The sequence below is a fragment of the Ahaetulla prasina genome, chromosome 1 (assembly GCF_028640845.1).
Source record: "Ahaetulla prasina isolate Xishuangbanna chromosome 1, ASM2864084v1, whole genome shotgun sequence".
Classification (NCBI taxonomy): domain Eukaryota; kingdom Metazoa; phylum Chordata; class Lepidosauria; order Squamata; family Colubridae; genus Ahaetulla; species Ahaetulla prasina.
The window spans coordinates 37,066,039-37,086,290 of record NC_080539.1 but is presented as its reverse complement, the minus strand read 5'-3'; the positions used below and the strand labels follow the sequence as shown (position 1 = coordinate 37,086,290).

Genomic DNA, 20,252 nt, shown 5'->3' with positions numbered 1-20,252 from the left:
TCTGCGCCCAAACAATTTAATTAATCTTGCAATGCAACTACAAACAGCTGCACCCAAGGCCAGCCTTATCATTACATAAAGTAAGGCAATGCTTTGGGTAACAGGTGTTGGATGGTTGCGACAGTGGCATGTTGGCTAATAGAGCAAGCTGCTTTCTTCAAGTAGAGTGCCAAATATTATCCTGCTAATATGAATAATCCAATAGTAGACTGCTAATACACAATAAACAAAAAAGAATGTATTGATTTTCTGTTCGAAAATGTGTAGATTCTTTTTTCATTGTGAAGATTTATATTATGTTTATATATTTTGAAATCAACAAAATATGTTAGGCACTGCACAGGAATTTTAGAGACAACAACATACCTTATTTATTTAACCCATCTTGTAGAAAAAAGAGGGCCTTTAGGTAACCAAGTACCACGTTTTTGTCCAGCTCTATAAATTATAATTAGCACTTTCAATATTTTTGGAAATATTATTTGGATCTGCTGTAGTCAAATTAGCTATTCCAAAATGTTGTGAAATGTGCATGCACTTGGGTATCAATATTATATAATGGCTAAAACAAGAATTGTTTCAACTGCCCTATACTGTATTTCCTGTAATGGGAATCATGAATTTGTACTAGGCATTCATCTCTATGTCAATCAAGTATCTTTTGTTCCAGTTTCCATTTTTGATTAACTTTCTTGCTTAAAACAAGCTTTTCTACCACTCTTGAATGATGGCAAAGCCTCCTTAGCCTTACACATGAGGGAAAATTAATGTTGGAGAAGCACATCAATATACTTCAAGGTTAGGGAAGATTTTAGAAGAGACAGTGTTATAAATAAAGTTAATAAGAATTGAAGATTTTAAAACTAAAACTATTAAATATATCAAATTTTAGTTCTCTATTTTTCCAGGCACTATATTGTATTGACTGCTGTTTCTTCAACTGAAGAACATCATTTGGAATGGTAAGCCTATTTTTAAATACTGATAATAAACCTAATTTTAAAATCGAAAGCATTTCAAAAAGGAATTGGGGAAAAATGTCTTTCCCTCAGAGTCTTCATTAGGAACAGTAAGATGTATTTTCCAAATCAACTTAGATTCAAGCATCCAAATTAATAATATGGTAATATTATTTACAATGTATGAGCAGAAAAATCAACATAAACTCATCTGTTCTGTATAATTGTTTTGCAAGTTACTCAGGTTATTTTGAGATTTCAATTTATTTAACCAGTTGCTCTGACTTCTATATTTTGACAAGCTTTAACCACATAATTTCAGATGTGTCTACATGCATGAAGGGATAAAAACATTTTTAAAAAGCTAAAATTCTCAGTGCTAAATTCTCTGCACACAACCACATCAAGAGAGTTGCAGGATGTACCCAGTTGTAGGTCCATCCATCGTGCAATTCCTGTCTAATATCAGGTCAGTCCAATTTCAAACCACACTATCTGTCTTATGATTATATAAGTCATAATGTGGTTTGCTTGCTTTGGCTTAATACATTGAAACTATCCATTATGGTTCATAATTCATGGATTGGCGTACTATGTATAGTTATGATTTATTTAACCATCAGGAGGTGCGGGATGACCCTTTGCAGGGACGAGCCGAGGAGTTTAGTGGTTATCTATACGATAAAATCGCTCAGCTCCGGGACGGTCTGGACCGAAATTGGGATGATCCAAGCGAGGGAGAGGAGGCACGTCTTGTCGAGTCTGTTTGGGATGAGTTTGACCCTGTGGCTCCCAAGGACGTGGACAGGTTGTTGGGGAGGCTTCACGCCACGACATGTTTACTGGAACCGTGCCCTTCCTGGCTGGTACTGGCCACTCAGGAGGTGACACGAGGCTGGCTCCAGAGGATTATCAACGCTTCTTTGTTGGAAGGGGTTTTCCCTGCCACCTTGAAAGAGGCGGTGGTGAGACCCCTCCTCAAGAAGCCCTTCCTGGACCCAGCTATATTGGGTAATTATCGTCCAGTCTCCAACCTTCGCTTTGTTGCGAAGGTTGTAGAGAGTGCTGTGGCGCGACAGCTACCCCAATACCTGGATGAAGATATCTATCTAGACCCGTTCCAGTCCGGCTTCCGACCCGGATACAGCACGGAGACAGCTTTGGTCGCATTGGTGGATGATCTCTGGAGGGCCAGGGACAGGGGTTATTCCTCTGCCCTGGTCCTATTAGACCTCTCAGCGGCTTTTGATACCATCGACCATGGTATCTTGCTGCGCCGGTTGGGGGGATTGGGAGTGGGAGGCACCGTGTATCGGTGGTTCTCCTCCTATCTCTCCGACCGGTCGCAGACGGTGTTGACAGGGGGGCAGAGGTCGACCGCGAGGTGCCTCACTTGTGGGGTGCCGCAGGGGTCGATTCTCTTGCCCCTTCTGTTCAAAATCTACATGAAGCCGTTGGGTGAGATCATCAGTGGCTTCGGGGTGAGATACCAGCAGTACGCGGATGACACCCAGCTGTACTTTTCCACCCTGGGCCAGTGTTTGGAAGCCGTACGGGTCTGGATGGGGAGAAACAGGCTCAAGCTTAATCCCTCCAAGACGGAGTGGCTGTGGATGCCGGCATCCCGATTCAGTCAGCTGCAGCCGCGGCTGGCTGTTGGAGGCGAGTTACTGGCCCCAAAGGATAGGGTGCGCAACTTAGGTGTCCTCCTGGATGAACGGCTGTCGTTTGAAGATCATCTGACGGCCGTCTCCAGGAGGGCCTTCCACCAGGTTCGCCTGGTTCGGCAGTTGCGCCCCTTCCTTGATCGGGATGCCTTGTGCACAGTCACTTATGCGCTCGTTACCTCTCGCTTGGATTATTGTAATGCTCTCTACATGGGGCTCCCCTTGAAGTGCACTCGGAGGCTTCAGTTAGTCCAGAATGCAGCTGCGCCGGTGATAGAGGGAGCTACGAGTAGCTCCCACGTAACACCGCTCCTGCGCAGACTGCACTGGCTACCTGTGGCCTTTCGAGTGCACTTTAAGGTTTTGGTTACGACCTTTAAAGAGCTCCATGGCTTAGGGCCTGGGTACTTACGGGACCGCCTGCTGTTACCACATGCCTCCCACCGACCCGTACGCTCTCATAGAGAGGGACTTCTCAGGGTGCCGTCCGCCAAACAATGTCGGCTGGCGGCCCCCAGGGGAAGGGCCTTCTCTGTGGGGGCTCCCACACTCTGGAACGAGCTTCCCCCGGGTTAACGCCAAATACCTGACCTTCGGACATTCCGTCGCGAACTGAAGACACATCTTTTCATTCGCGCGGGGCTGGCTTGAATTGAATTTTATCAATTTTAAATTTTTCTATTAATTAATTTTAAATGGGGTTTTAGTTTTTTATATATTTTAACTTTTCAGGCCAGTTTTAAAATAAGTTTTTTAATTTGCATTTTAAATTGTACATTGTATTACCTGTTTTATTTTTGCCTGTACACCGCCCTGAGTCCTTCGAGAGAAGGGCGGTATAAAAATCAAATAAATAAATAAATAAATAAATAAAACTATGGCTTTTCCTAGTCTATAAGCACAGTCTGCATAAAAAAAATCAGAATTGTTACATGTCCCATAATAAAATTTAGGTTCCAATAAACAAATACAAACAATTGGAGAACAGGTTTGAATAGAGATAGTTGTTTTTTTGCTGGGCTATGATTTATTTATTTTATTTTATTTTATAATTGCATTTGTATACCGCCCTTCTCCCAAAGGACTCAGGGTGGTTCACAGCCAATTAAAAAATACAATAAATACAAGTTAAAAACAGACTAAAATTTGTATAAATAGTGGCCAAAAATATTAAAAACTAAGTAATACAAAAAACTAAAACCCCATTTAAAATTATTTATTCAGGCTAGCCCAGCTCGATGGAATAAAAGAGTCTTCAACTCACGGCGGAAGGTCCGAAAGTCAGGGAATTGGCAAAGCCCTGGAGGCAGCTCATTCCAGAGGGCAGGAGCTCCCACAGAGAAGGCCCTACCCCTGGGGGTCGCCAGTCAACATTGTTTCACCCCCTTGGCACCCCAAGGAGGCCCTCCCTGTGGGAGCGCACAGGTCGGTGGGAGGCTGTTTGTGGCAGTAGGCGGTCCCGTAGATAGCCCGGTCCTAAGCCATGGAGCGCTTTAAAGATGGTAACCAACACCTTGAATTGCACCCGAAAGGCCACCGGAAGCCAGTACAGCCCGCGCAGGAGAGGTGTTATATGGGAGCCACGAGGTGCTCCCTCTATCACCCGTGCGGCCGCATTCTGGACCAGTTGGAGCTTCCGGGTGCTCTTCAAGGGGAGCCCCATGTAGAGAGCATTGCAGTAGTCCAGGCGAGATGTAATGAGGGCATGGGTGACTGTGCGTAGGGAAACCCGATCCAGAAAGGGACGCAACTGGCGGATCAGGTGAACCTGATAAAAAGCCCCCCTGGCGACGGCAGTCAAATGATCTTCAAGAGACAGCCGTGCATCCAGGAGGACGCCTAAGTTGCGCACCCTCTCCATGGGCACCAACGACTCGCCCCCAATGATCCTGGTGACTAGCACAAATGTCTCCATTTTGATTGTCACCAGTGAGAACCCATAATTCTTCCAAAGGCATTCCAATGACATCTCTGATCTGATTATAGCAATAGCAATAGCACTTAGACTTATATACTGCTTCAAAGTGCTTTACAGCCCTCTCTAAGCAGTTTACACAGTCAGCATATTGCCTCCAATGCTCTGGGTCCTCATTTTACCCACCTCAGAAGGATGAAAGGCTGAGTCAACCTTGAGCCTGGTGAGATTCGAACTGCCAAATTGCAGGCAGCCGGAAGGCAGCAGAAGTAGCCTGCAGTACTGCACTCTAACCACTGTGCCATCACATCCTCTTTATTCATTCTCCTCTTCTCTTTAATCAAAATAGTTGTTTTTAATAGTCTATTGTATATTCACATTGCATGCCTCAAATATAACTTTCTGTTTATACATAATCTCAAGGGAGTAAATAATGGTTAATTAATCCAGGATGGACTAATTGATTCCTCTTGCTGTCTGTGGTTATTCTGGTCTTGTCTGAATCCCTGAGTCAGAAACTAAAGAGACAGACCAGCAGCTTGAGGGATCAAAAAGTAATTAGCACCTACAGCAGTTTTAAGACACAATGAGCTTTAACAAGGGAGACCCAGGTGCCCAGGTTCCCAGGTGCCAGGTTCTGGTAGGATGCCTCCCTCAAGAACAAGTGGTAGTTGCAAAGGACTGAGGAAAGGCAAATATTATAGCATGCCTCCTTGAGAGGATAGGATGATAACATTGTTAATCCAGCCACATTAACACTGGGACTATATAACAACTCCATTGGAAAAAAAGTCACCTACTGGAAAAACTTGACCTGCATTCCTGTCACCCTTGCTCTGCATTTGGACTCTTTCAAGCTGCCACCTGGAATTCTCTAGTGATCAAACAGTGGACTGATAACAGTCAACTCTTGTAGCTCTGCCTGTCTTTGTTCCTGCTGGCAGATTGTTATGGTTCAACTTAATGGATTCTTTGAACTTTTCAAGGTGTAAGTGCTCTTTATTTGTTGATTCAATTCATTCATCCTGAATCTTATCGGAAAAATTATGACAGAGCAATAAAATCCTGCTTCCTATGTCCCTGGCATTTATTTTTGCTTTAATGGGTCCAGATACCAACATTAATAATAATAATAACAACAGAGTTGGAAGGGACCTTGGAGGCCTTCTAGTCCAACCCCCTGCCCAGGCAGGAAACCCTACACCATCTCAGACAGATGGTTATCCAACATTTTCTTAAAAATTTCCAGAGTTGGAGCATTCACAACTTCTGCAGGCAAGTCATTCCACTTATTAATTGTTCTAACTGTCAGGAAATTTCTCCTTAGTTCTAAGTTGCTTCTCTCCTTGATTAGTTTCCACCCATTGCTGCTTGTTCTATCCTCAGGTGCTTTGGAGAATAGTTTGACTCCCTCTTCTTTGTGGCAACCCCTGAGATATTGGAACACTGCTATCATGTCTCCCCTAGTCCTTAGGCATACCGAGTTCCTGCAACCGTTCTTCATATGTTTTAGCCTCCAGTCCCCTAATCATCTTCGTTGCTCTTCTCTGCACTTTCTAGAGTCTCAACATCCTTTTTACATCGTGGCTACCAAAACTGAATGCAATATTCCAAGTGTGGCCTTACCAAGGCATTATAAAGTGGTATTAACACTTCACGTGATCTTGATTCTATCCCTCTGTTTATGCAGCCCAGAATTGTGTTGGCTTTTTTGGCAGCTGCTGCACACTGCTGGCTCATATCTAAATGGTTGTCCACTAGGACTCCAAGATCCCTCTCACAGGTACTACTATTGAGCAAGGTACCACATATACGGTACCTCTGCATTTTGTTTTAGTTTTTTGCCTAAATGTAGAACCTTACTTTTTTTCACTGTTGAATTTCATTTTGTTAGATAGCGCCCAATGTTCAAGTCTGTCAAGAGCCTTCTGTAACTTGAGCCTATCTTCTGGAGTGTTGGCTATTCCTGCCAGCTTGGTGTCATCTGCAAATTTGATGAGTTCCCCATCTATCCCCTTGTCCAAGTCATTCTTAGTCAACATCTGCAGGTTTAGGATTCTAAGGTGTGAACTTTTTTTCAGTGTTCAGCTTTCACAAATATGCGTCACCACTGAGAAGAACCTTGCTTTAAATATTCTGATCTTGATTTTAAGAGTATCATAATCCTTCCTGATCTTGTTTAACACAGTGCATCCTGCAATTAACATCCTTTTTATTTTTGGGTTAAAAATATCCATCTTAATTTTTAAGTCAAAGAAAATAGAATTATGTACCCCAATCACTTCTTCATTTTTAATTGTAAATTCACTAATGCTAGTTGACACTGTCATTTTAATAATTAGCACAAATCCACATTTTTCGTTTCATGACAGCTCTTTACATTCAGCTTACAAGCTTGTTTGTCTATGTATCTCAGACTGTCAAGAATTTCAGCTTCCAGTTTTCATTCCAGTTGTCATCTTTAGAATCTTGTCATTCTTGTATTTGTTGAGATAGTTAGACAATATTCATCCTTGTTTTACTTCCTTCCAAATACTGAGATGCTATATTTCCAAAGTAGTACTATTAGTACTATTCCAAAGTAGTAGTACTATCACTACTCATAGTAGCTTCTTGTTAATTGTCAATGTTCCTCAGAAGAATAATCAGCTGTTCTGACACACCATGAGTTCCACATTCTGGCATGAACTTTTTAGTCAAAGGTCTTGCTGTAGTTAATAATCTAGAGTTGCCCTCTTACATTTTCTTGTTCTCATTGTGAAAGCATAAAAGCAACATAAAAATGTTCCTGTTCCTGGAATTTTCTCCCTTCAGAGTTGAGGATGACCCCAACCTGTTGTCCTTCAATAGACCTTGGAAGACCTGGCTTTATGTCATGGTTTGGGGCTCAAAGTATGTGAAGGATTTAGAGCCCCAAATTTCCTGATTATATTGACATTTATGATAACATTTTTATTTAGCTGGCACACATCTTTAACATTATACTATACTGTAATTGTTTTTAATTGTTTTATTATTGTTCACTGCCCAGAATCACTTCTGTGTAGGGTTTCCTGCCTGGGCAGGGGGTTGGACTAGAAGACCTCCAAGGTCCCTTCCAACTCTGATATTATTATTATTATTATTATTATTATTATTATTATTATTATTATTATTATTATTATTATTATTATTATTATTATTATTATTATTTGTCTGAGATGGACAGTTTAGTAGGATGGATGGATAGATGGATAATAAAATAAAGTATAAAATAAAATACATTAACAAAGGAAAATGCACAACATAGATTTTAAACAAGCTTTAGTGCATGTGGGAAATTTAAACTGAAAATACTGAAAAAAATAAAGGGACAGCAAGGCTCACTGAGATCATGATCCTCAATGGATCATTTGAGGAAGAGTTTAACATACTCAGTTTGGTTCTTATGGGAAAAGATCAAGTACTGTGTTGTAACCTGATTCCTGATACCCTTTAAAAATGAAAAACAGCTTTTAAGTTCCACTTACAGCTCTCTGGAAGCGGGGAATAGTACATGCATATTAAGATCAAATGACCTTAGAGCAATTATCAATAAAAGAATTTTCTACAGTTTGCTAATTTTATTATATGCATTATATAATGGATATAATATATGCATTTATTGTTTATGAATATTAAAAAGTGAAAAATACAAAAGCTATTTGGAAAAGTAGATAATTTTTCTGTTCTTTATATTCCAAGTGATTTGCAGTATTTGTAAATATTTAAACCCTTTCAGAAGCTGTATATTTTGTAGCCCAAGAGGATTATCAGATTAGCTCCGGTTGATTTTGCTGCTTGTATCCTTACGATTTATATTGATTGTTTCCTAGTATGATTTGATTGCTTATTTGTACCCTATGACTATCAATAAATGTTTACCTTATGATTCTTGACGACTGTATCTTGGCTTTTTATGTACACTGAGAGCATATGCACCAAAGACAAATTCCTTGTGTGTCCAATCACATTTGGCCAATAAAAATTTTTATTCTATTCTATTCTATTATGTATTATGATCTCAACCTGAAGAAATGCAGTGTGGATCCAAAGACTACTTTGACTCTGATGGACAATATCTAAACTTAATCCTTTAAAAAAAGGAGATGATGTTATCCCCTAAATCAGTATCAGTGTTTTTCCCCAAGTCTAATTTAAATATAGTTGCTATATGACACTGAGCGTTTTGTTGTGCTAATTATCTGGTGCTTTTTAATTTACTGGTTTTTATTTTTGTGTGTTTCAAACTTGTAATGGATATTTTTATTTCTGAAATAAGCAAGCATTCATCCTGTGGATGTAAGGAATTATAAGTGCTGGGAAAAAACCAATATTTTCCAATATTAAATCTCTCTCTCTCGTTCTTGTGTTTCATGCATTGTGCCTTCAAATTGCATGGTGCCATATTTCGAAAGGTAGTTGGTTTGGCATTCTGACACATTGCTAACCAAGGCTGATTTTCTCTCTGTAGGGTTGGCTTGGTGGAGTCTAAAATCCGTGTGCTTGTTGGACACTTGGAGAGAAATGAATTTATTACTCTCGTCCATGTAAATCCACAGTCCTTCAGTGGGAACAGGGATCAGTACAAAGAGTGAGTTAATGTCAATGCTATTGTATTGATGTCTGCTTTTAAAGAGAAGCTAACACTGCTAGTTAGAAAGCTTTGTATGGCTTGACTGTCTTTCCATCCTCAGTTGTTTCTTTGGATAACGAGACAAAGCAGTGCGAAAATATGGGAGGCACATGATAAGGTTGCTTATATGAGAGACACATTTAGTCTTTTGTAACATAAAGGTGATTTGTGTCACAATTGATTCGAAGCCTTTAAGGTACACCATTGTTAACTGTTGGATTTTATATTTTGTCAAATAATTTTATATCTATGCATATTCTTAGTCATCCAGGTCATGGTTGTCCTAAAGGTACTTTTTAAAAGGCAACTGGACTTTCTTTGGGTTTTGTTTTGTTTTTTACTTGAAGACGTTTAGCTTCTCATCCAAGAAGCTTCTTCAGTTCTGAAGAAAGTTCAGTTGCCTTTTGAAAAGCACCTTTGGGTCAAATAGTTTTAGTCATTCTTCTCAGAAAACTTTGAGGGAGCCCTAGATTCACCCAAGCACACTTTCAGTTATCTATTTGTTTTGTTTCTATATAAAACTGATATGGCTGCCTATCTTATACACAAAAACCCTAGGCAGTTCACAATGATATTCATTAAAAAGAGAAGAAATAAAATCAACTGAAGCCCAAGCAACACCATATTGCCAAACCATAACACCAAAACCTCCAACTTACTTTACATTTACATTTGCTTGGGCTCCCTTTGATCTTTGCCTAAAATGGTGTTTTCATAGGCTTCCTGAAGGACTACTAGGGTAGAGGCCCTCCAGAACTCAAGAGGCCAGCGCACCCTCGGAAAAGGAGCCATACCTACTTTTATTAATTAACACAGAATTAGCTTTAATAACAGTGACACATACTATTTCTCTCTATTTTCTTTTAAACCATAATTCCTAATGATAATTCCTAGTGACTGGAAAATGTACATGTTTTATAATCTTGAATTGCCTAATAAAGTATGACTCAAAGGGAGTTTGGATTTTTTAAAATATCTAATATTGCTCATTTTTGTCATAATTCAATGGGATTAGAATGTAAATAAGTATTGGGTTTATAAATGCACATGGCCTAAAGGAATAAAAGCATGGAGGAAAGTATTTGGAGGGAAGGACTAACTGATGTGAATAAAGTTGCTTACTTTGAACTTGCCTTTGCACATTTCCCTCTTCTTGTATCTACCTAGCCAGGTAAGGATAGGGGCAGACAGACTGTTTTGCAGTAGAATCTGATGAGAAAATACTTCAGCTTCTTCCTGGTTGATTATATTCCTGGTTCCCCCAGTAAGTGCCAAAGGAGTATGGAAACTACAGCATTCAACTTCATTCAGCCTCATTCAATCCTTGAGGGTATTTAGTGTGAGGTTCTCCAGACTTCTCTGTGGTGCAGCTGCTGTGCAAATTTTTTGAAAGCTCTGTTCCTGCTAACTCCAAGTCAAGGAAGACCTCCCAGTGCAGACACCAGAGCTTCCAGGAGAGCATGTGAAGGGTGTGAGCTCCATCTTTATTTATGCCTTATAGAAGCAGGGCCTTCCAGAAAATTAATAGTGTGAAAGCAAGGAAACAAGTAGAGAAAGAATAAATGTGAAATGGCAGATTTTGGGAAAACCTTCTCTCGCCATTGACCTAATTAGATTAAAAGTGAGATGGGGAATATTCATCTTTTTTCCAGTGAGCATACTATGGGTGAGAGTGAGAGATTTTATGCCTGAGTTTTCTCTCTCTCTCTTTCTTGTCCAGTTATGTGTGAATTTTTGTAAATGTGGGCATGTAGGAATATGTGTATGCAGTTGGTATGCATGTCCAGCCCAGCTGAGCACTCCATAAAGTCCATAGGTCCCAACACATTGTTTTCTTTTCATTAGAATAATAAAAGTTAAAACTCTTCTCCATTATAAAATCTGTAATTTCTTTGTAACATATAAGTTAGATCTTACTCACAACACTTCTAGCATTGGAGCATTTGATAATATGTTGTTTTTTATCTCTCCCTCTAGAAGTGATTATGTATCAATGTGGTTTCTGGGAATAATTTTTAAGAAACTGGAGAACACAGAGAGTGTAAGCATTGACTTAACCTATGATATCCAGTCATTCACAGATACAGGTAAACTTTTTCCCCCTTAAAAGTCCTTTTTCTGAGTAGACCAATATTATTTTAGATGGATACCTCACTTTAGTGTACATTAGTGTCTCTGACATCTTGGCAGCCAAGTGAAATGTCATCCATAACGATGTGGCTTATAAAAATGAGAAAAGGAATATTTACATCCTAATTTGTATACCTCCCATCACACCTAAACGACTGTGGGCGGCTTACAACAATACACCAATATGGCCACAGAGAAGTTTTGAAAATGAAGCATAAGTTGTGCTGAAGTAAATTTCTCCTTTAAGTATGTAGTTTTTTGCAAAGATTTACTATTTTTAAAATTCCTTTAAATTCTATTGGACTGATATTATCCTGATTTCTTGATTGCAAAAGAACACATGCTTTGCTCACTTTTTAATCACATCATTTTATCTGTATTGAATCCGCTTTTAGAGAAATCTGCTCCCTAAAGCCTTGGAATTATTGGCAGTAGTGAAAAGTTCAGTATAATCAATGGGAATTTCTCTTAACTATGTTGTGGTGAAGCATTTATCTTTCCAAGCAGTGTTCTTGGAATTTAATTAGATTCTGTAGTTGTTTTGCCATTAGAATTAAATAGGAGTTTTACAATAGACTCCCCTGGATACATGTTCACACAAGTCCAATTAGGACTTGTCCTTCCCCAGAGGAAGAAAAATAGGCTCACTTTTCAAAATGTATGAGGTTTTTATTTAGAGATGAAAAGTGCCTTGTGAAATGTAGTCAGCCTAGAAAATGCTGCAGAAGCTATTTTTGAAAGCTGAACATTGCTGTATGCAACTTAGGTTTGTATTCATTGGAAAGAAAGAAAAAGCCAAAATTCACAATCATACTATATGTTTTCCAAAGTGGAGCCTTCTGCCCAGTAATATGTTGGAGTTTTCTCACAGCAGTTTTCCAATTGTTGATTGTTAAATTTTCTGGAATTTTGCAAGCCACTTGAGAGCAAAGATGAGTCTCCAATCTGACACACTGATCAGCTGCTCAGTGAATAGCAATGTGACAATAGCTATGGAGACATCAGAGTCAGTTATTAATTATCAGCTGGCCATTGCCTCTGACTCTATACAGACCAGGAAATTTATTTCTGGATATTAATATATAAGTAGTCCTCGATTTATGGCCACAATTGAGCCTGGCTGTTATTGCAGTCATAAATTGAGTCGCCATGTGACCAGTTTACAGTTGTTTTTATGATGGTCATTGAGTGAATCACATGATTGTAAGACCAAATCTAGCTTATCCAATGGGTGCTTTTTTTCATTTTTTACCAGAAAATAGCAAAAAACATCCCATGTGACCATGGGATGCTGCAACTGATTATAAATGCAAGCCAACTGCCAAGTGCCCAAAATGAGATTGTAACAGAAGTTGTGTAGCTAAACATATATATGTAGGTCTTGGCATATTCAGGTCTTTTCCCGTGTAAGGTTGAAAGTATCTTGGCGACGTTTCGATGAGGTCTCACTCATCATCTTCAGGCTGGTGCTTACGGCTTCGTGCTTGTGCGAGCAAAGCGTGGTCAGAGCTGCCATCTCTCTATAAATACTGGTAGGGAGGTGGGGAGTGTTGGCTTTGTTGCTGTAAGCAGGTTGGTTGGCACCAGCCTGACGATGACGACTGAGACCTCGTCGAAACGTCACCAAGATACTCTTAATCTTACACAGGAAAAGACCCGAATACGCCAAGACCTACATACCTATACCCGTGAAAACCTACAAAAACAAACATATAGATAGATAGATAGATAGATAGATAGATAGATAGATAGATAGATAGATAGATAGATAGATAGATAGATACTATTCTAATTGTATAAGATAGATTTCTGTAGGAAGGGAGACCAGTCCCTTCCTCTTTTATTAATTTAATTTTTTCTTGGACAAGGTCTGGTTTTAAGTTATGTAAGCCCTTTATTAGAAAACATGTAATAATTTTATATTACTTTAATGGAGACAATAAACCAGCTGGCCGTTGTTGTGTTATAAAATCTATTTTCTAATACACTAGCTCCAATATAATGATACTTATATAGACCAAGTTAATATGTCTAGAATGCCTCAGTATGTCATTGCATGATAAACTAATAAACTAAAGAAGATTGATGCTTAATTTATCTAGGCTTTCACTTCAGAAGGGATAGTCCTGATTAAGAATCAGACTTAAGAATCAGATTCCAGAAGAAAAAAAGATTGTGCTTGTATCCCTAGGTTTCCCCTATTTTAAAATTAAGTCCACTGATAAGACAGGACCATTAGACAACCTAAAAATCTTCAGGGGCTGAAGTATCAGGACTCATAATGCATATGTACTGCAAAAAAATAAACTGGATTAGATAATTTTCTTTATTTCTGTTCACTGATCATGTGGCAGAACTCTATGGCTTCATTTCATTACCTAAAGTTAGAATGATGATAATATAGTACCCAATCTGATATATGATTTATGGACTGGGAAGCTTGTTCCAGCAGCAGCAGGACAGGAAGTTAAAGGCTGATCAAAGTTGCTTGAGTTGTTGGATAACTTCTTGACTTTGTCATCTTTGATCTTAGTTTATAGGCAGGCAAACAATATCAACATGTTGAAAGAAGGCATGAAGATTGAAGCTACTCATGTGAGGAAGAAACAACTCCATTTTTATTTGCCAGCAGACTTCTTGCAGAAGAGGAAAAAGGTTGGTCCAATTTTTGGTTTTTCTGACAATACTTCATTTACAGATCTGGGTATTTATAAACTGGAATTATCTCAACAGAGCGTGCCTGATCTTGGTGGACATGCTTGTGGGGTCGTGTTGAAAAAGACAATGGAAAATGATAGTGGTTTGGACACTTACAGCAGTGCAGAAGTTACCGCACAGTGCAATACTGTTCCCTCATTCAATAACGTGGTGGAATATTGCAGTAAATCTTTTTCAAAAGGGATAGAAAGGTAGGTGTTGTGTGGCTGTGTCAAGCGTCTGTTATATGAGTAGCATCAGTATTACTTCTAAAATGTGAGCAATAAATAATTTGTATGGGTATTTGTTTGTGTTCTGGCCCAGCTCCCCAAACACAACAAACCCTCTGATATGAACTCAGAAGATTCCTTTATTAGAAATGCCGGCACCCCGGCAAAAAGTTTTTTTCGCAGGCTAACAAGTCCGGACAGCTGGAAGATGAATAGTTTTCTGCCACACCTATTCATCTCCACCCCCTGCCTTTTATCTCCAGAGCTAGGGTGGGCCTCGCTAGCAGTGGTGCTCTTCCTTCCCCAGGATTGGCCCACTGTTTTCCACTGCTCTCCTCTTCTCTGCCTTCTGTGCAGCCACACATCAAGCACTGGACCCAGCTGTTCCTCCTCCTCTTCATCAACCACCTCCAGACCTGGGGGCTATTGACTCTTTCTCTGAGGGCTGACGGGTGGCCCAGGCTCCGCCTCTCTCTCTCTCTGACAACTCCATTTCCTTTTCTCCGTCAGCTCCCACGATACCCTGATGCTGACCCTGACTCCCACACCTCTGCCTTCTCCTCTGATTTGGCTGCTGGAGGGGCTGGCGGCCAACAGGCCACAACAGTATGATTTTCTTTTAGGCCTTGGAAGGCCAGAATGATATGAGATATAAATACCATCAAAAGAGGAGAAAACAATGTTCAGCCTGTGCTTTGCGGGATTTAGTAGGATTTAAGAGGCAGAAGGGGTGCAAAACTGAGATTTAAAGCACCTGCATTTTGCAAAAATAGGGGAAGCAGAAAAGCTGCTCTGCAAAATCATGGTCCCACAAAGTGTGATTTGCCCATTCCTGAGCCAGTTTATGTTGTGTTGGTAACAAAGGAGAACAGGCTTCCCAGAGGCTTGCAAAAAAGTAAAACCTGGTCCGATCATCCATTGCCTTCAATAAAGCCGCACCACATTTCCCAAACTGTTGCTCATGATTTCTTGCATCTTTTTGGTCAAATTTCTGTCAGACACTGGCAATCCCACTTTAAAAAATTATCCCAGGTAATTTTTGTGTTTACTTTTGCTACTTTTACTTTTGAAAAGAGCACAATTTCTCATAAAGATCTCTGAAATGCTTCTAACAACATTTCCTCATTTTGTTCCATAAGTACTTTCACTCAACAGTCTCATTACTTTTATTTTTAATTCTGGTGACTATGTTGGAGGCTCCTTACTTAGCCCTCTTCACTCATTCAAACAATTTGATTCCATCAAAATCATTAAGTATTTTTCTTTCTCTTTTAATCTTAGCCACAACCTCATTTTAACCTCATTCTTTTCAACTATCTTTATTTTTCTATAGACTTTATTTTTCTTTATCCTTACGTTTGCAGTAATTCATTTTTCCTCACAGCCTCTTTCCCATCATCCTTCTACCAAGTGTCCCTTTACATGTTTTCATTAACATAACTCAGTAGACTTTGATGACGTGTGTACCATAATACTTTTCTCTTTTCCAAGCTGCTTCAAATTTTCTTCTCTTAAATCATACAGAATTTCCCTAATGAATTCACTCAGTTTTTCACCATAATCAGGTTTTTTCTTTCACTCTTTTTCTATGTGTGCTTATGAATAGACTTACTCTTAAACCATGTATCTCAAATAGACTTTTTCTAAACAGATACACTCCAATTGTCAGTCTCCTCAATTCTCATCTATTGATTAAGTCATTCCCATCCATTTCCCCATGTTATTATGGAAGGCTTTTATCATAATGTCTCCTCATCTCCATGAAACTTTTCTTAACCAGTGCTGCTTTTCACAGGTCTGATGTCCTTCAAAAGCCTACTATATGTGAAAGGCAAGAGAAACCATGGACCATCACTCAGTCAGCGATGTCTGTACCAGGTAGTGGCTCTTGTATATACTAACTTCAAAATTAACTAGTATTCTTTTTTAGGACCATTAATTAAAACTTAACGTTGCTCCAATTTGCAGGCATGAATCTTACAGCTTCAGCAGACACAACTCTGCCTTTAAGTTCCAGTAGTGTCTCCATGGCCATAGAGCAAAATAAAATTCCTCCAACTATCATCCTTCCTTCTACTCATTCCCAGGGACACCTAGATGTCATAAATTCTATTACAAATAACTCTGCACATAAGAGAGATCACTCACCAGTCTCTGAAGATTGTTTTAAGCGGCTGAAAGATGTAGACAAGGTAAGTGTCTCTGTGCATAAGTTCCAATGCAGCATGAGTGTTAAAATTGATTGTCAAAGAGGACACGGTTACATGTCTGATAACAAAACTCCCCTGAGCACCACAGCTTTAAACTAAGTGAAAGTTACTTTTGGAATAACTATAAATAGAGATTGTGATCTCTTGGAGAAAAACACCCAAATTGGCTCAGACTTTAATAAGGGTGAAGATCTTAGTAGTAATAGCTCTTTAATGGGCATAAGTAATATTCCTTCTCTTTTCCCCCCATGATCACTCACCTGCTGTGGAGTTTATAGCTAATTTAATTGTTTGTATCATTTATATCAAACAAATTCCTGGCAACACATTCAGGAGACATTCCTGCCTTTTGAACTATTATCTTAGTTAGGTATTAGGGAATGAAGTGAAGTAAGGAATGAATGAAAAGCGAGAATGATGTGTTGCATGACAACATGATTGTTTGTAATTTGTTGAGTCTTTGAAGTCTGGAATGAATGGCTAAATCTGGCTTTACATAATTTGGTGTATTTTATCCAAATTCAGCTCTGTTATAATATTAAACTAGACATTAGTGTCAAGACTCAGAGATGGGAAGGAAGGGAAACACTACATTACTTTGTACAAGTTTCATTTGTCAGAGTAAGTGGTGAGATAAATTGAACGCCACCATTCATTACATCATTTGTGCAATGACATCATGATGTACGTGATATCAGTATGGCTTGTACCTGCTGCCTGTGACCCAGTGGTACTTGCATTTTGACCCACAACTTATGCTTTTCTTCCTTTTAGCACAGCCTTAAAGACACCCTGACTCTTCCAACCTTTGATACACAAAGATCACAGGTATTAAGTAAAAATTTGTATTTGAAACAAAATTGGAAATAATAATTGATGTCAGGAAGACTTTTAATATTTATATGGCTTTCGTTTTATTTTTGTGTTTTGTAATACGGAACACAAAAATATTTAGTGTCATTTCAGCGAGAGCAAATTACAAAGCATGTAGATACATGCTTTGTCATTTGCTCTCACTGAAATGACACTAAATATAACAGGACTGTACAAGAACTTAGATTTGAGTGAGAAGAGGTGTTTCAGAGTACACAACACCCATCTCCGAGTTACTAAAACATAATCCTGATCTCAGAATTATGAGGCTGCAGCAGAAAGCTCACAGTTCATATGCTTTCTGAAGCATCTCTTTTATCAAATCCAAAGAATTGCCTATACTTAATATATAATTTGTACATTATTCTAAGTTTTGGGGGTTGCCACCCATCTGCCAAGACTTCCAGGTTGGCTTATAAATTAAAAGCTTTAAATCAACCATCTCCTTTCAGTAGCAGTAAAAGACAGCTGAGCAGCTGGAGATGACACATCTCTTAGCAGTAGGATTGATGTCAGATTTTGCTTTGATCCTTTGATCTAGGCTTGTACTCATATCTCTGGAATCTTCCTTCCCTCATCTGATTTTAGTTTTCATTTGCAGCGACTTTCTAGTAAAGAATTGCCAGATTCTTCATCTCCAATTCCAGCAAGTGGTATGGTTCGTGTTGTTAAAAACTCCATCAGACTGACTCTTAATCGATAGCAGTACTTTACCAGGTAATAGTAAAGGCATTGCATTTTAATGACTATTGCTTACTACTTTGTTTCAATTGTTGCTCTTACGCTCATGCTTCATTTTTGAACTTTGATGTGCCTGCAACCATTTATTAACTTTTTTTAACTTGCCGAAAAGGTGACCTTGATCCACTCCAGCTTTCTATCAGAATTATCAAGTACTAGAATTAGTTCCCCTTTTTCTCTTGTAGGGCTTATTTAATTTTTCCAACTCAATCTACAAAGATTGAGAGGGATGGGTGAGAAAGAAGACTTCCATCGTGTATGCAAAATTCCAGCTACACTGTGTTGTACTGAGTGGAATCATGATTATATTTAATTGAAAAATTTTATAGATACCATACACAGTTGTCGAAGTATGGAACATAATTTCTCACTTTATATTCATCAACTGTGTAGAAATAGTAATTCCCAAAATTTCTAACCAGTGTCCCTGTATGAGGAAGGTACTAGATTACAAAATGAGATTATAGCAACAATCAACAAATGTGTTGAATTTATGTTTTACTGACAAAGAAATAAAGGGAGACTAGTACAGATCTATTTCAAGCTATTTAGCTCTCATCAGCTAGCCATAACCTTCTGGGATTCGAACCCGGGCTACTTGTATATTAGGTAGATCTATTAACCTCTAAGCCACTGGCTCTCCTTGCTTTTTTGGCTATGCCAGGGGAGAAATTAAATGTTTTTTTTCCAGTGAGACCGGTCTATCAGGGCAACTTGGTCTACCAATTATGGGACGGGGCATACTGCTTCGGCTTTCAGCCCCAATCCAGGAGCCTTTGCAGGTAGTCGCTTTCGCAACAAACTATTTTTACCACAAGCAAAAATAGTTTGTCACAAAAGTGACTGCCTGCAAAGGCTCCTGGATTGGGGCTGAAAGCCGAAGCAGTATGCCCCGTCCCATAATTGGGTAGACCAGGTTGCCCTGATTGACCGGTCTTACCGGAAAAAAACACTTAATCAACAAATGTATGCTGGTCCTTTTTTATGCATAAATTTAACAATATGCAAACCTTATAATTTAAAAGAAAATAATATAAATAAGTTTCAGTTTGAAATGCATAAGTTTGAAATACTGACTCAAAAGAAAAAAGATTTTCATTAACAACTCTATATGATATTCTTCTGTTAAAAGGCATCCTAAAGTTACTATATCCATACTACTGTAACAGAAAGCAACACTCAAAAAATGAAGACAGAGACTTCATCTAAAGAGTACAACCTATGATTTGCATATCAGCCCGTGTCAGCTCTGGCTTGGATCTCTTGTAACAGAACTGGGAACTTCCTGAATCACTGCTCCAAGCTGATGTCAAGGCAATGCTATGTGGACCAATATTCGCATTATGCATAGCATCCATCTTTGTTTAAAGTGGCTTAATCTTCTATAGATTTCTCTCTTCAGGTGTTACACTGTCATAATTATTGCAAAAATTTCAAACTACTATTCCTCCAAAATGTGTGGGGTGTGGGTATTTTTCTAGTGTAAAGTTTATTCCCTTGGACTAGACCTTTATTTTCACTGTGCAAATGCATAGCTTTATTTTAAGTCTTGTATTGTTCTTTCAGCAGAAATGTCTTTGTTATGAAAAACCCCCCCAAAAAATTCTTGCCTTTATTTTTTCCTAAAGGGATTGGCATGCAGAATACTTTGCCCTGGTGTATTTCTATTGTTATCAATGTCAGTTCAGTACAGGGGTGCTGGTAGTCTGAAGCTCTCTCTTAAATATATTCTTAACACTGTTGTTTTAACCCAAACACCCACGTCCAGCTTGGTGGTATGCAACGCTGGCTGGTGATCTGCATAGCAGGTCCCCATAGGGGTTCTTGTAAAGTCGAAAAATGCACAGGAATATGTGTGTATATATTGGAGGTTCTTTTCCTTTAAAAAACAATCCATTTAGGATGTATGTAGATGTCCCCCAAAAAGCTGCTTCCCCTGGAGACTCCCCCGGAGACTCCCAAAAACTAGAGCACAATTTCAGTCATTGTTCAGTTGCATTAAAGCCCTATAATAGTCAGATATAAATTTAACTTTGATGCTTCTCTCTACACATCTAGCACTCCAATTTTAAACCAATGGGAATGAAACAGGCTTCAGTGTTTAGCTGGATTGCATGCTAATCTATAAATAAAAATGTGAACAGACTCATATCTTCAATAATACTGGAATGCAAGC

General features: G+C 38.9%; 1 protein-coding gene across 3 annotated transcripts in view; it reads left to right on the top strand.

Moving 5' to 3' along the window:
- PAPOLG (poly(A) polymerase gamma) overlaps positions 1 to 19,979 on the top strand; it is a 39,532-nt gene extending 19,553 nt beyond the window's left edge. For 2 of the 3 annotated variants that reach the window (XM_058164872.1, XM_058164871.1), the window contains 10 exons: positions 909 to 962; positions 9,034 to 9,153; positions 11,173 to 11,282; positions 13,859 to 13,980; positions 14,059 to 14,234; positions 16,048 to 16,130; positions 16,221 to 16,444; positions 17,237 to 17,290; positions 17,937 to 18,052; positions 19,209 to 19,979. In XM_058164872.1, coding sequence (XP_058020855.1) covers positions 909 to 962; positions 9,034 to 9,153; positions 11,173 to 11,282; positions 13,859 to 13,980; positions 14,059 to 14,234; positions 16,048 to 16,130; positions 16,221 to 16,444; positions 17,237 to 17,290; positions 17,937 to 18,038 — 1,045 coding nt within the window. In that variant the 3' untranslated portion in view covers positions 18,039 to 18,052; positions 19,209 to 19,979. Of the gene's footprint in view, positions 1 to 908; positions 963 to 9,033; positions 9,154 to 11,172; positions 11,283 to 13,858; positions 13,981 to 14,058; positions 14,235 to 16,047; positions 16,131 to 16,220; positions 16,445 to 17,236; positions 17,291 to 17,923; positions 18,053 to 19,208 lie in introns of all 3 variants that reach the window. The other variant, XR_009152892.1, reaches the window with a different exon arrangement.
- The last annotated feature ends 273 nt before the right edge of the window (positions 19,980 to 20,252 follow it).